The sequence below is a fragment of the Dasypus novemcinctus genome, chromosome 24 (genome assembly GCF_030445035.2).
Source record: "Dasypus novemcinctus isolate mDasNov1 chromosome 24, mDasNov1.1.hap2, whole genome shotgun sequence".
Lineage (NCBI taxonomy): Eukaryota > Metazoa > Chordata > Mammalia > Cingulata > Dasypodidae > Dasypus > Dasypus novemcinctus.
Window position 1 is genome coordinate 53,168,427 of NC_080696.1, and position 13,941 is coordinate 53,182,367.

The 13,941-nt window shown below is 41.3% G+C and overlaps 1 protein-coding gene across 1 annotated transcript in view; it reads right to left on the reverse strand.

The window, feature by feature from the left end:
- Nucleotides 1-3,601: 3,601 nt before the first annotated feature.
- B4GALT5 (beta-1,4-galactosyltransferase 5) overlaps nucleotides 3,602-13,941 on the reverse strand; it is an 88,379-nt gene continuing 78,039 nt past the window's right edge. The window contains exons 6-9 of the mRNA XM_058287218.1: nucleotides 13,528-13,715; nucleotides 12,617-12,739; nucleotides 7,755-7,856; nucleotides 3,602-6,729 (exon numbers count right to left, since the gene is read on the reverse strand). Coding sequence (XP_058143201.1) covers nucleotides 6,582-6,729; nucleotides 7,755-7,856; nucleotides 12,617-12,739; nucleotides 13,528-13,715 — 561 coding nt within the window. The 3' untranslated portion in view covers nucleotides 3,602-6,581. The remainder of the gene's footprint in view (nucleotides 6,730-7,754; nucleotides 7,857-12,616; nucleotides 12,740-13,527; nucleotides 13,716-13,941) is intronic.

Sequence of the window (13,941 nt, forward strand, 5' to 3'; positions counted from 1 at the left end):
TTAGCCAAGAATTTTTTGATAATAAGTAACAATAGGAATACACACAGGTAACTCACTCTGACAATTCGAAGAGCTATTCACTTGTGATTTATGGGGTTTTTTGTATGTATACTATACTTCTATGATACTTGGCTTTTAAAAATATAATAAATAATAAGACATATGTAGCAAAATACTAAAAGTTGGTGGATCTGGGTATCTGGGTGGGGGGTATGTTGGAGTTCTCTGTATGGGTTTTGTTTTTTCAATTTTTAAAATTCTTTTTATTTTAAGGAGGTGCCAGAAATTGAACTCAGGACCTTCTATGTGGGAGGAAAGTGCTCAATCACTGAGCTACATCCACTCCCTTGTATTATTTTTGTAACTGACCTGTAAGTTTGAAATTATTCCAAAATAAAAGTTTAAAAAACATACTAATATATAAGAGAAAGTAACTAAAACTATGTAATTCTGAAAGCAGGAAAAGGCATAGCTCAGTGAGATGGAAGAGACTTGATACAGAATTTATCATATAATAGATGTAATTCAAATCAATGGGAAAATGATACCATTATTCAATACTGTTGGGAAAATTAGGAATCTATTTGGAATGAAATAAGTTGGACCACCTCTTATACACAAAATGAATTCCAGTGGATTATAAAGACACAAATGGCATGTTCATTCACAGCTGATAGAAGGGTTAATTCAAACTGTCTTTCTGTAGGACAATTTGGTGGGTTCCATCAATATTTAAAATGTGTGGCTCCTTTGCCCCAGCAATTACACTTCTTGGACCCTGTAATGGTTAGGCTAATGTGTCGACCTGGCCAGGTAATGTTGCCCAGTTGTTTGGTAAAGCAAGCCCTGGGCTAATTGTAATACAAGGGTGTTTCATAAAAACTTTAATTGCATCCATGGATTAAATTACAGCCACAATCAACTGAGGAGATGGCCATCAGCAATGAGTGATGTCTCAGTCAATCAGATGAAGGCCTTAAAGGCAGACGTGATCTGAGGATCCAGGGAGAGAGAATTTCCATCTCTACTTCAGCCAGCCAGTGTCTGACAAATCTATGACCTTCCACGGAGACCTCGGCTTGCAGCCTTGCCCTACTGAACTTGGACTTAAGCATCCCCACAGTTGTGTCAGACAATTTTATAAAATCTCATACTACTTACAGTTATCTCCTGTTGGTTCTGTTTCCCTAAAGAGCCCTGACTCATACAGATCCCCTAACGCTGACATATGTGCACAGAGAGCTACGGACAGCTGTGCTCAATGTGAGGGCGGGAAACTGGAACAATCTCCACGTCCACAGGGAATAGCTAAATAATCACATGCATCCTTAGAATCAGTTACTCTATGAGGCTGTTCAAAGGAGTAAGGTAGGTTCATTCAATTATTCAACAACTGTTTTTTGAAAATCTCTTATGGCTCTGGGGATACAGCAGAGGACAGAACAAAGTCACTACCTTCATGGAGGTAACATTTTAATGGAGTGGAATGAGGAATGATACCACAAAATAGTAAGAGTCCATAATATTTTGTTTGCCTATTATTTAGGGATTTTTCTTCTTTCACACTATTCTCGCAAGAGGGACAGTGTCTGATCTTGCAGGGTTGAGGACTAATTGTGTACAAGGTGCTTAGCACAGACATTTGCCCATTAACAGTCATTAAAAAAGAAAACTCACAGGGTGTTGTGTCTGCCACTAGAGATGGTGTATGGAGAGTTCATAATTCCACCTGTTTTTGGTTTTGTTTTTTGCATTTTGGTTTTGCTTGGTTGTTTTTTTTAAAGATTTATTTATCCCTCCCGTTGTTTCACTCTTGTTGTCTGTGCTCTGTCTGTTGTGTGCTTGCCTTCCTTTTTTTAGGAGGCACAGGGAACTACACCTGGGACCTCCCATGTGGTAGGCGGGCGCCAGACTTCTTGAATCACATCCGCTTCCTGGTTTTGCTTAAGTTTTTACTCTTGTCCCCTGCTACTAGTTCAGGAACATTCTTGCTGAATTATTCCTTGTTTCATATACAGTGTTACCCCTTTCTGGAGAACATTTCCCATGGTTCAAAAACACACTCGAGTTTTTAATGGAAAGCAAAACCTAAACCCTCGCTGAGCCTCATCTCCTTTCTCAGTGTGCTCCACCCCCGTTCAGCAAAATGCCTCATTACCAATGTCGGTCTTGTTGCTAACACATTACTTTTCATTCCTCATTTATTTGCTGCACTCAATATGGCTGGTCACTCCAATTGCTTGGTCTCTTCCTTGAATTTTCCTAACTCACCCACCTGTTTTCCTCTTATAGCTCTGTCTGCCCTGCTCACTCATCCACCTCTTCTCCATCATTAAATGGAGTTCTTAAAGGCATGGGCCAAAGGCTATCTTCTCTTCTAACTCCATGCTTCCTTCTCTACTCCATCCCTAAGCAATCCCATTCGCTCCTGGATTTTCAATTACTTCCTACATTCAGAGACTCACAAATCCATCTAGGCCAACTGTTCCTTTGAGTCCCTAAACCAAACCTGCCCATTTGACATTTCTGCTTGGTTGTCTCAAAACCCTCTGAATTCAACCCTCTGATCTTCCCCATAAACTTGATCCTATTCCAGTGTCCCCATCTCAGAATGGCCCTGCCATCTATGCAGGAGAGAGAGCTAAAAGTCTGGGTGGCTTCCTCCAGTCCACATACAACCCACATCCAGGTCCGACAGGTCTTAGCTCAGCATCTCTGTCTCCTCTTCTTCCACATGTCCCACAGGGTTGTACCCTAATTCCCACATTCTCCTTTGCTTCCCTGCAATCTTCCACTCACCCTTCAGCCAGAGTCATCTTTTTACATTACACCATCCAATAACATCACACACAGCCCTACCTGCTAAAGCTCTCGAACTCATTGCTCTAAGGATGAAATGCTCCCCTCTGCCCTCCTGCTCCGGCCACAGCGACCACCTTTCAGCTCCTGTAGCTCATCCCAGGCCCTGCTCGTCTCCCCTCAGCTCAGGGATGCCTTTCCTGCCATGCACTCCACGCTGCCTACAGAGTTTTCCTTGATTGCACTTACTGCAGTTGTAGCTTTAATTTAATCCTACCACCCAATGTATGGTAAGCTTTACGAGACCATGACCCTGTCTGAATGTATTTATTGTTCTAGCCCCGGCACCTGGGCAGAGAGCCTTACATTCAATATTTGTGAGTGGGAAAGAGTCAATAAATAGTAGCTGTGAGTAGAATCAGGCAGTGAGCAAACCCTGGACTGGCCACAAGGGACCTCTCCACCAGGGCCTGGGTGTCTCATTCAACTTTACTATACGCTTATTGGTAACTACATGCAGCTGCTCAAAGAAATAACGTAGGTTCATTCAATCATTCTGGAAATAAAACCCAAGAGTGGAGGGTGCCTAGCTGGCACCAGGGGCTTCCATGTTTTCACTGCACGGGCTGAGGCTTTCACTCAACCTGAAACCAGTCTGGGGACAGCATTTACTCTCAGGGGCAGGCACCCACGTCAGCCAAGCAAAGTGGAAGCTGAGCTGCTTTTAGGGACACACAGGAGCTGAACTCCCACAGAAACCCAAGAAGCCAAACTACCCTAGACAAAGAGATGACCACCAAAGTTTGGTTCTTGAATATGTATTTTTTACTGAAAAAATCATTCATAAATTAACATACAAAAATGTACAAACACATGAGTAAATAAGGTCATGACAAGGACTATTACTGTGAAAAGTGTTTTTTTTAAAACATTTTTAGATTTCAGTGCAAAAATGTACCCCCTGACACCTCTTAAAACATAAGAGCAAGCTCAAACAAACAAACAACAAAAAATGTAGTGATGGAAACAAGCTAGCTGTGCTCAATGTCATCATCAGCAGTGAGCAGATACAATCAATATGTGCGGCTGCTACTCAGCGGTTAATGTCTGTGGTAGAGGGGCTCTGACAAAAGCCTCCGTAATGTCAAAATGAATATTTTTGCAAATATCACGCATACATCCCTCCCCCCCCCCCGCAAATACTGAGTGAAAAGGGGGAAAAAAGGCTTGCATGTTTTTCATGACCCTTTCCCTGTACGCAGCCATCCATCAAAGACAAGTTTGATTTAAGGGGTCACCATCAGTACCCTTGAAGAATTTCAGCTGCCAAGATATGCACAAGGTCACGATTGGTTATGACTGTTCTTTCTTTACCATGAGAATTTCACGCTATCAACAGCACACACGCCTGGCTGTTTTTAGCTAGTACATTTCCCATGCAATAATCAACATGGCAGGTAACAGTACACATGAAGAGACACCACATTAATAAAACAAACGTATACATGATTACAAGAGAACGCAAGCGACCCTACTTTAAGCAGTGAAGAGAGAACTTTCCTTTTGTCCTCAAATCAACATTTTCTCTTAAAATCAGGTGTTTTGCCATGTTTGTCTGTGATGACAAATATGTCTCGTCTGAAGTTCCCCTTACAACACTCCACGCATACACACATCATCCTTAAGTAAGAATGAGTTTGACTGGCAAATCATTCCAAATTATATCCATAGTTTGATCACTGGGAAAGCAACTCATACCCTTCGGTGATGGAAGAAGAGCGTGAGTAGGCTGGGAGGAACCCAGCTAGCTCATAGGATGGGGTGGAGGAAAGGGAGAAAGGGGGAAAGAAAGCTTTATTGCTCTATGCACCATAAACAAAGGAAAACCAAATGAACTTCGTGTATAATGTTCCTTCATGATCATGAAAGTCTTTTAAAGCACAAATGCTCAAAATTCTTTAAAACATATCATACAACTTACCAGCATTTTCAAGGGCAGATCCCTGCTCTCTCATATGAGCTGATAAGAACTTTGAAATGCAATTATTTTCTGAATACCACTCTATTCCCCAAAAGAACAAAAACACAAGCAAACAAAGAACAAGGCCTGGCCAATCACTCCCACAGCTGGTGGGGATCATATGTCCATGGAACCCACACATACACACACATATATACGCCGCTTACACAAATCCACGTAAACCATGATAATCAAGGAAACTGAAGGCAAACAGGGCAATTAAAAAAAAATATGAAGTACTCTTCAGAATACTCCTAGTCACGATATATAAATATGTTTATGGAAAAGGAAAGAAAAAACTGGCATTTTTCAGAATTCTGCAAAAACCGACAGAGACTATGAATTGAGGGCTCTGGCTCAGGGAAAAACAGAGAGACACAAATTCAAACACAATTTAGAATCTGACTTCAAAAAACACATGGAAATATGAGCAGAGCACCTGGGCTCCCGGATCCCAGCTCACCCAGCACGCACAAGTGTCACCTGTTTCCAGGCTGAATTCTTCATCATTTGATTGTGCATCACTAGTTAATGAAGTGAACAAATAATCTTTCTGGAACCAAAAAGGGAAATATTCAGAGGAATCACTGAAGCCTGTTGGCAATTTAATTCAGGCACAGATTTCAGAAATTGTGGCCAAGTTCCACAAGAGAAAAAAACAAAAACAAAAACAAAAACCACCCCGCTCTCTCTCTCTTTGATGGTGAAAGGACAAAAAAGACCAGAGAGCACGGGATGTGTGCACAGTGAGTCCTCCTAGAGGGTCGGCTCTGGCAGATGGAGCAGCAATCAAAAAACAACAGTCTCCTGCTTTGCAAAAGACTGGATGGAAGTATATGTGCCCAACAAGGAAGAGAGACCAGAGCAAAAGTCAAGACCAAGACTTTCTGGAAGAAGAGGGTGATGGGAGGGGCAGAAGAAGACACCTACCTGTGGTCAAGATCAGATTACTTTGTTGTGTGTGTGTGTGACATGTCCTATAGCCACTTCCTTCCAAAGCGACAGCAATTTGGGAGAAGACATTCTTCAACTGCATTTTAACTGAGTTCCTGTATTCACGAATCAAGTAAGTGATCTAATGTATAAACCCTCAGTTTGAATTGGAGCCAGCTATAAAATTAAATTTTAAAAAGGCATTTTACATGGCTTATTTACAATTTTACTTCTTCAAGAAGTGATTGTTGTATATATATATATATGTCTATTTATCTTCCCCCATCCCTCCCCTCCACCCTCAACGCCCACCTAAAGCCAGTAATTTTTTTTTTTAATGAAACCAAAGAGAACACCAGAGATGTAGAAGAATGGTGGGGGGCATTTCACTCGCTCTTCCTAAAACGCAGCTGCCCTGTGGTGGTTTTGCCCCTTTGCTCTGAAGCCAAGACGCTCCAAAGGTCATTTGTAGGAACAGGTTCCATGGTAGGACCATGGCAGGTCACAGCTGTGGCACTGGAGAGTGTGGCTAAGAGCTTGTTAGGGCAGGAGACAAGGGCGAGAGGAGCAGCAGGACAGACGGCTGTCTTGTGAAAAGAGGAAAGCCAGTCCTGATGAAGGAAGCCCCCAAGCCGACTTGATCCAATCACAGTGGGCCAACACAGCGAAGGCATTTTCTGTGTGTTTTCTCTACGTTTTGTCCTTGAACCCTGTGATCCTTCATTAGACAATGTATTTCTCTTCTCTTCAGTGTAGACTCCAAAAATATCTCACCAGGCTGCTTTCTTGGTGGTGGTGGGTTAAAGCAAATGAACATTCTCTCCGCACCTCAGTACTCATTCACCTGAGCCAGCTCGGGTGTCAGGTTGACAGTTATGTTTTTGTACAAGGCGTCGTATGTGATGTTTGCAAAGTAGTTCAAGTTGTTGAGGCCATCTAGCCTTTGCCGTTCTTTTGACTTCCTCAGCAGAACATACCTGTTTAAGCAGAGAGTAGAGGTGGTTCTGAGCCAGGACAAAAATCTCCTCACATTTACAGAGTCACCCGGAAGGCCTGTCTCAGAGATAGAATATATGCAACCACAGAAGTGTACCCACTGGGCATTCTGCTCCTCCAGGTCAAATGTTATTTTTATTAAAAACACCTCTCATTTCATGCCTCTCATTTCCTTATGACATTGTTTCATTTAATACCCTCACCCCAAAATGAAGAAACCAAGACTCAGTGATGTTAAGCTACTGTCACAGAGTGAGGAAGTGGCAGGTAAGATTCAGGGTCCTCTCCTCCCATGAAAACAGTTTCTGCAATTAGAATCAGTGGCCTAGAGAACAGTCCTCTCCCCAATTCACCAAAAAAGTCACTTTTTTTTTTTTGAGGTGCTGGGTCCAGGGATTGAACTCAGGATCTTATAAGTTGGAAGCCAGGGTGCAACCACTGAGCCACATGGGCTCCCCTGCGTTGGCTTTTTTGCTTGTTTGCTTGTTGTTGGTCTTTGTTTTTAGGAGGCACCAGAAACCGAACCTGGGTCCTCCCATGTGGGAAGCAGGCGCTCAACCACCTGAGCCACATCTGCTCCCCAACTCTTGGTAATACAGAGACAAATGCAAAAACCGAAGCCCGGGAACACCTTTTCAGAAGTGGAAACTTACAGAAAAGGGGCTACCTCTGCTTTTTCACATCAGCATACGTTATGCTGAGAACTTTACCTGAGTGGATTTTTCTATAACTTCCCTCAAGGCTGCAGAGGAGACTACAAAGCTTAAAAAACAGGATCTGTGATTTCCCTGAAAGATCGTACTATCTTATTTTTCACCTATAGCCTCATTTCACCCCAAATGCCTGTCTCAAAGTTAAAATAGAATATAAGCAGCAACTTTAAACGACCTGTCAGAGTAGGAGCTTGGAGTAGGGGTAGGAAGAAGCTGAGGGGCTATAACACGCTCCAAGACATCTAGAAAGCAAAGTCTTGAGGATATATGTAAGAGGAATAAATTGTACCAACCTTCCAAGAAACTGGACTTCTCCTCGATGATGATGAGGAATGGACTTGTACTTCCCTGTGTCACCTTCTGGCCGACTCACAGAATAGCCTGCATTCTGAACTCTGTTTAAGACGGAAGAAAATGGGCTTTTACCTATAATAATAAAATCCCATAGGTGACCAAAGCCTAAAGACTTGTTACAAGTTTATGTTCACAATAAAGTATACAAAAGGCTTTCTCAACTCAGTTCCATCTACCTGACTCACTGGATTAACGAGGCTCTCCAAGTCCCCATAAAACACACCAAGCAGTGCTCATGCTGAGTGCTCGTAGCTAACAGGCCACTCTCTAAGACAGTTGTACAATTCGACTCCCATCAGCGGTGGATGCTTCCCAAACGTCAGCAGAACCAAACGTCAACCCTTCGTGCTAGCTGCACTTGTTTTGTTATTAGTCATGTAATTTAATTTAAAAATGCATAAACTAACAATAGAGAGCCTAAAGTTATTATTTCCATGAAGAATAAATTGACTGCTTTGAAAAGACTTGATAGAGGTAAATCGATTTAAAAACATTTTTAAATGTGAGCTGAGTATGGGTGAGGCAACTAAAAAGTACCAAAGGGAAAAATCGCAAATATTTAGAAGGATTTGACACTGATTATTTGAAAGCAGTTCTCAGTCAACTTGAAAGAGCCCTCCCTGAGCTAGAACTTGTGCTTGAGACACTATGGCTTGATTTAAGCAGAAGAGATGAGATAACTTGCATCTGTGAAGCCGTGATCAAAGAAAGGGCCATAGCCTTAGATAGAAAAGCTGGCAAATTAATGTCCCATGTCTGTAACTGAAGTGGAAATAAAACAATTATCCTTCTTTCATTCCTTTACTTAACCAACTGATTAATATGAACCAGTGGTTCTCAACTGGGGTGTGAGACAATAGACATTTTCAGTTGCTGCAAGGCAGCGAGGGTGGTGATGTTTCCTGGCCTTTAGTGAGCAGAGACCGGGAATGCTGCAAAACGTCCCACAAGGCACAGGACTGCCCCCCACAATAAAGAATTATCCAGCACAAACATCAACGGTGCCACAGTTGAGAACCTTGAGTTTAACAACAGAGTTTCTGCATCCAAATACTCCAACAGCTTATCCTGTAGGTAAGTTCAGTTTTAGAAAAGACACCTCTAATACGTGAAGTTTTGAAAAAGACAAGAATTTCAAAGGAACTCATAATCCTTGAGAGTGAGGTCTGATCTCAGTAATAGGACAATAGTTAGAGCAATTCGGCAAAGTCAAAGCAGGGATGGGTTTTCCCTCAAGTAGAACGGATGTCTCTGCCCACCTCCCCCATCACCAAGGGAATGAGCCAATTTACGTGGCATGCTTCCGATCTAGGCAGGAAGTAGAATTCAGAAGTAGGGTTTAGGGTACTTACCCTTCCCACTTCAGGGATAAAGGGAAGATTTGCCCAAGCTGGGTTTAGTGGAAACTTGATCCACATGGAATTTGTGGTTGTTTTTATATATTAAAATCATGGGAGAATATTATAACAAGATCTTTCTCTTGACTCCTAATTATACTCTCGTTTTGACATATGAACGTGTGTACTCACTTGCATTTGACAGGTATTTATGGAGTGCCTCCTGTGAGCCTGGACTGTGCATGGTGCCAAGGAAAACCAGGCACAGTTCCTGCCTCCAAGGAGCTCCCCACTGAGTGGGGGAAAAAGACTCCCAGAGAGCTAAGAGGACGACAAGTGCTACAAGGCACTGGAACACCAAGGTGACAACCTGGGAAGGCCTGGAAGAGCTAAAGTGGGTTCAAGGACTAGGCAAACAATTAAGTATATGGAAAAGATGTTCACTCTCACTAGGTCCTAAGAAACCCAAATTAAAAAGATGGGATGCAGGGGAGTGGATGTGGCTCAAACAGTTGAGTGCCCGCCTCCTACATGGGAGGTCCTGGGTTCAGTTCCCAGTGCCTCCTAAAGAAAAAAACAAGACAACGACCAAAAACAATAAGCAAACGGACAAGGGAGCTGGGTGTGTTTGGGTGGGTGGGGGGTAAATAAAAAGATGGGATGCCATTTTTATCAGATTGAAAAAAAAATTAAAAGGTTGTTTATATTCAACATTTATAGTGGTGTAAAAGAAAGAGGTACACAAAGGCACTCTTGGTATGAATGTATTTGCAATCTTTTTTAGCGTAAAATTTGGCAAAGGCCAACCAAATTTTGAGAGTGTGTATACTACTTGAGTCTGCAGTTCTACAACTGGGAATTTGAGCTAAAGAAATACTTGCAGGGAAGCGGATTTGGCTGAATGGATAGAGCGTCTGCCTACCACATGGGAGGTCCAGGGTTCAAACCCAGGGCCTCCTGACCTGTGTGGTGAGCTGGCCCATGTGCAGCGCTGATGTGCGCAAGGAGTGCCGTGCCATGCAGGGGTGTCCCCTAAGTAGAGGTGCCCCTCATGCAAGGAGTGTGCCCCACAAGGAGAGCCGCCCTGCACAAAAAAAGCGCAGCCTGCCCAGGAGTGGCGCTGCACACATGGAGAACTGACGCAGCAAGATGATGAAACAAGAAGAGACACAGATTCCAGTGTTGCTGACCAGAATGCAAGCAGACACAAAAGAACACTCAAATGGACACAGAGAGCAGACAACTGGGGGGGTGGGTAGGGGGGAGAAATAAATAAAAAATAAATCTTAAAAAAAAAAAATACTTGCAAAAAGGAAAAACAAAAAACAAAAAGATATACTTGCAAATGTGAACAAAGTATGTTCAAAATTGTAAACGACTGAGACTCATCAATAGGAGAGGGGTAAAATAAAGTATACTATATCCACACAATGGGATAAACCAGGTAATTGTTAAAAATAACGAAGTGGCTCTCTCTCTATAGAGACATGGGAAGAAGCAGAGAAAGGATATGCCTGTGATGCTGATGTACAAGTAGAAAGAACCTTTGTTTCTTATTAAAATGGCTACTTCTGAGGAATGAAATAAGATGTCAATGGAAAGTAAGACGTACGCACTTTGGCTTATGTATTTTTGCATTATTTGAAATTTTTCCAGAAAAGTATTACTTGCCTTTTACAAAGGAAATTATTTCTTTGTAATTAAGGAATGACACATACTTTCTTTTTAAAAATCAAGCTAGACACAAGTGCTATAGCTAATAGGTAGAAATTCTTGCATTTGTTCCTTATTAGATTAATATTTACTCAACTCTAAAAATATTACTTTATACCATTTCTACCACACAGAGTTGCTTACAAATTTTTTATAAGCCTTATCTGATGGCATGGATAAGTGTGTGTACACATATCACTAATATTTAATTCATTGGTTTGATAAGGATTCAATGAAATGGGCACTTACACAGAATGTTGGTGAAGTGTAAAGTTTTGGTAGAAACTTTGGGCACAAAGTTGTAATATGTCTTAAAATGACCATGTTCTGACCCTAGTAATCCCACATCTAAGAATTTTTCCTAAGCAGGAATAAGAAATAGGCAAAAGGACATCCACTATGTCACAACCTAAAATAGTGGCAAAAATGAAAAGACTAAATATACAACAAAAAGATGAATGGCTACACAAATTATAGTATATCTATATAATGGAATTAAATGTAGCCATTTAAGTCCTATTTTCCAAGATTATTTAAAGTTGATAAAATAAAAGCAATAATGTTTACTGAGAGCGTATCACACATCAAACACTATAAAAAAGTTTCATGTACATTAGCTTGAGCCTCAAAACCTGAACATTTGTGCTACTGTTATTTTACAGATTAAAAAAAACCACTGATGCACAAAGAATTTATTTCAGTATTTTTTTTCAAGGATATGTTATTTGTAGAAAGAAAATTCTGTAAATTAGCACGGGTTTATTTTTGCATCTCAAAGTGGAAAAATGAAAATAGCCACTTAATGAGTTGGTTTTATAAGGTGGAAAGATACTTTTTATGCTGTTTTAAGGTTATAATTGTGTAATTTTTTATAAGTGGAAAAAGTCATTTTTATGCTTCCAAATGTTCTAGTTTCTGTCATGAAAGAAAATTATCAGTTGCTCCTGAAATCCAATCAGAGAAAGAACTGTCTACAGCTGTTTTGTCCAATATGGTACCATCAACTACATGTGGATGCTAAACACTTGGAATGGGACTAATCAGAAGTGAAATGTGGAAGTGGACATGGCTCAACTGATAGAGCGTCCGCCTACCATATGGAGGGTCCAGGGTTCGATACCCCGGGCCCCCTGATCCATGTGGTAAGCTGGCCCACGTGCTGTGCTGCCGCGCACAGGGAGTGCCATGCCGTGTAGGGGAGCCCCATGCATAAGGAGTGCGCCCTGCAAGGAGAGCCACCCTGTGTGAAAAATGCACAGCCTTCCCAGGAGTGGTGCAGTACATACAAAGAGCTGATGCAGCAAGATGACGCAACAAAAAAGAGACAGCTTCCCGGTGCGGCTTGACAATGCAAGCGGATGCAGAACACACAGCGAATGGACAGAGCGCAGACAATGGGGAATTGGGGGGGGGGGGGGCGGGGAAGGGGAGAGAAATAAATAAAATGAATCTTTTAAAAAAAAAAAAAGTGAAATATGCTATGACTGTAAAAACATACCAGATTTCAAAGATTTAATAAGAAAAAGTCAATGTAAAATACCTAATAACATTTATACCGATTAAACATTGATGTGATACCAGTTACATTAAGCATACTGTTAATATATTATTAAAATTAATTTCACTTAAAAATGTGGCTACTGGAAAATTTTAAGTTACACACATGGTTCACCTTATATTTCTTATTGGACAATTCTGATCTGGAGAGCTTAAGACAACATTTCTACAAAACACCAGCAGAAGGGTAGTACCTGTTCCAGAGGTCGTCATCTTCTCCACCCCAACCCCAGAAAGCATTAGGAAAGCCATTAATTTTCCGAAACTGTTCCACTGTTAAGCCGCTCACGCCACCAAAGAACTCTGTGTAAGGAAGGCTGAAAGGAGACATACATCATCAATCATCTCACTTGAGAACTAAGTCTTTTTTTTTTAAGGCAGTACTGGGGATTGAACCCAGGACCTCATATACGTGAGAAGCAGATACTCAACCACTGAGCTACATCTGCTCCCCTGAGAATTAAGTCTTAAGTGAAACAGTACTCTCTGTGCCACTGCTCCAAACCATCTGAAATTGCTTTCATTTGCTGAGATTTAGCAACCTGAATAACTACCTGGATTTTTTTTCGAATTGATTTTTAAAATAACTTTACTGACAAATACTTCACAGACCATACAATTCACCCATTCAAAATGTACAAATGAGTGTTTTTTTAGTAAATGCACAGATTTGTGCAACCATGAGCACAATCAATTTTAGAACATTTTCATAAGCCCAAAAGGAAGCCTGGTGCACATTAGCAATTGTTCCCCATTGGCTCCACTCTCTGCCTCCGCCAACCCTAGGCAACCACGGATCTGCTCTCCATCTCTATGGATTTTCCTATTCGGGCCTGTTCAATCAAAGGCAATCACACAATATGTGGTCCTTCGTCTGGCTTCTTTTACTTAGCATGTTGTTCTCAAGTTTTATCCAAGGTGTAGCATATATCAGTGCTTCATTTCTGTTTATTGACCAAGAATATTCCATTAGATGGGTATATCACATTTTATTTATCTATTCATCAGTTGGACATTTGGGTTTAGCTAATTGGATTTTACAATCTTTGCTTCTCTCACATCCTTTTAGATTCACCCTCTTTAATTAAGAGGAAATGACACTCACAGATACATATACTTATCCAATTTGGTTGCAAAGTGCCTTGGCATCTGTCCACATCCATAATAGTTGCGATCGCTTTCTGGTATATGATCCACATCATGAAAAATCAGACAGTCCCAATCCATATCCTTCATAGCTTCTTGAAAACCAACGTTGAAAAGCATGGCTCGATTAAAGGGTTGGGTACCAACCTACAAGATGCAGAACTTTATTTTAAGAAGAACTCTCAAAGCAAAATCTTTGCTGCTTTAGTCTTGCCTAAGGGCGAGCTTATTGGACCTGACTGGAAAACACAACCATGTAACAGCATTTAGAAGACTGCCCACCCCATAAAGGTAAAGACAACACTGCCATTACCATTTCTAATTTTTACCACATTACCTGCTTCTTGCCAATCATTCACTTCAGTGTATCAAC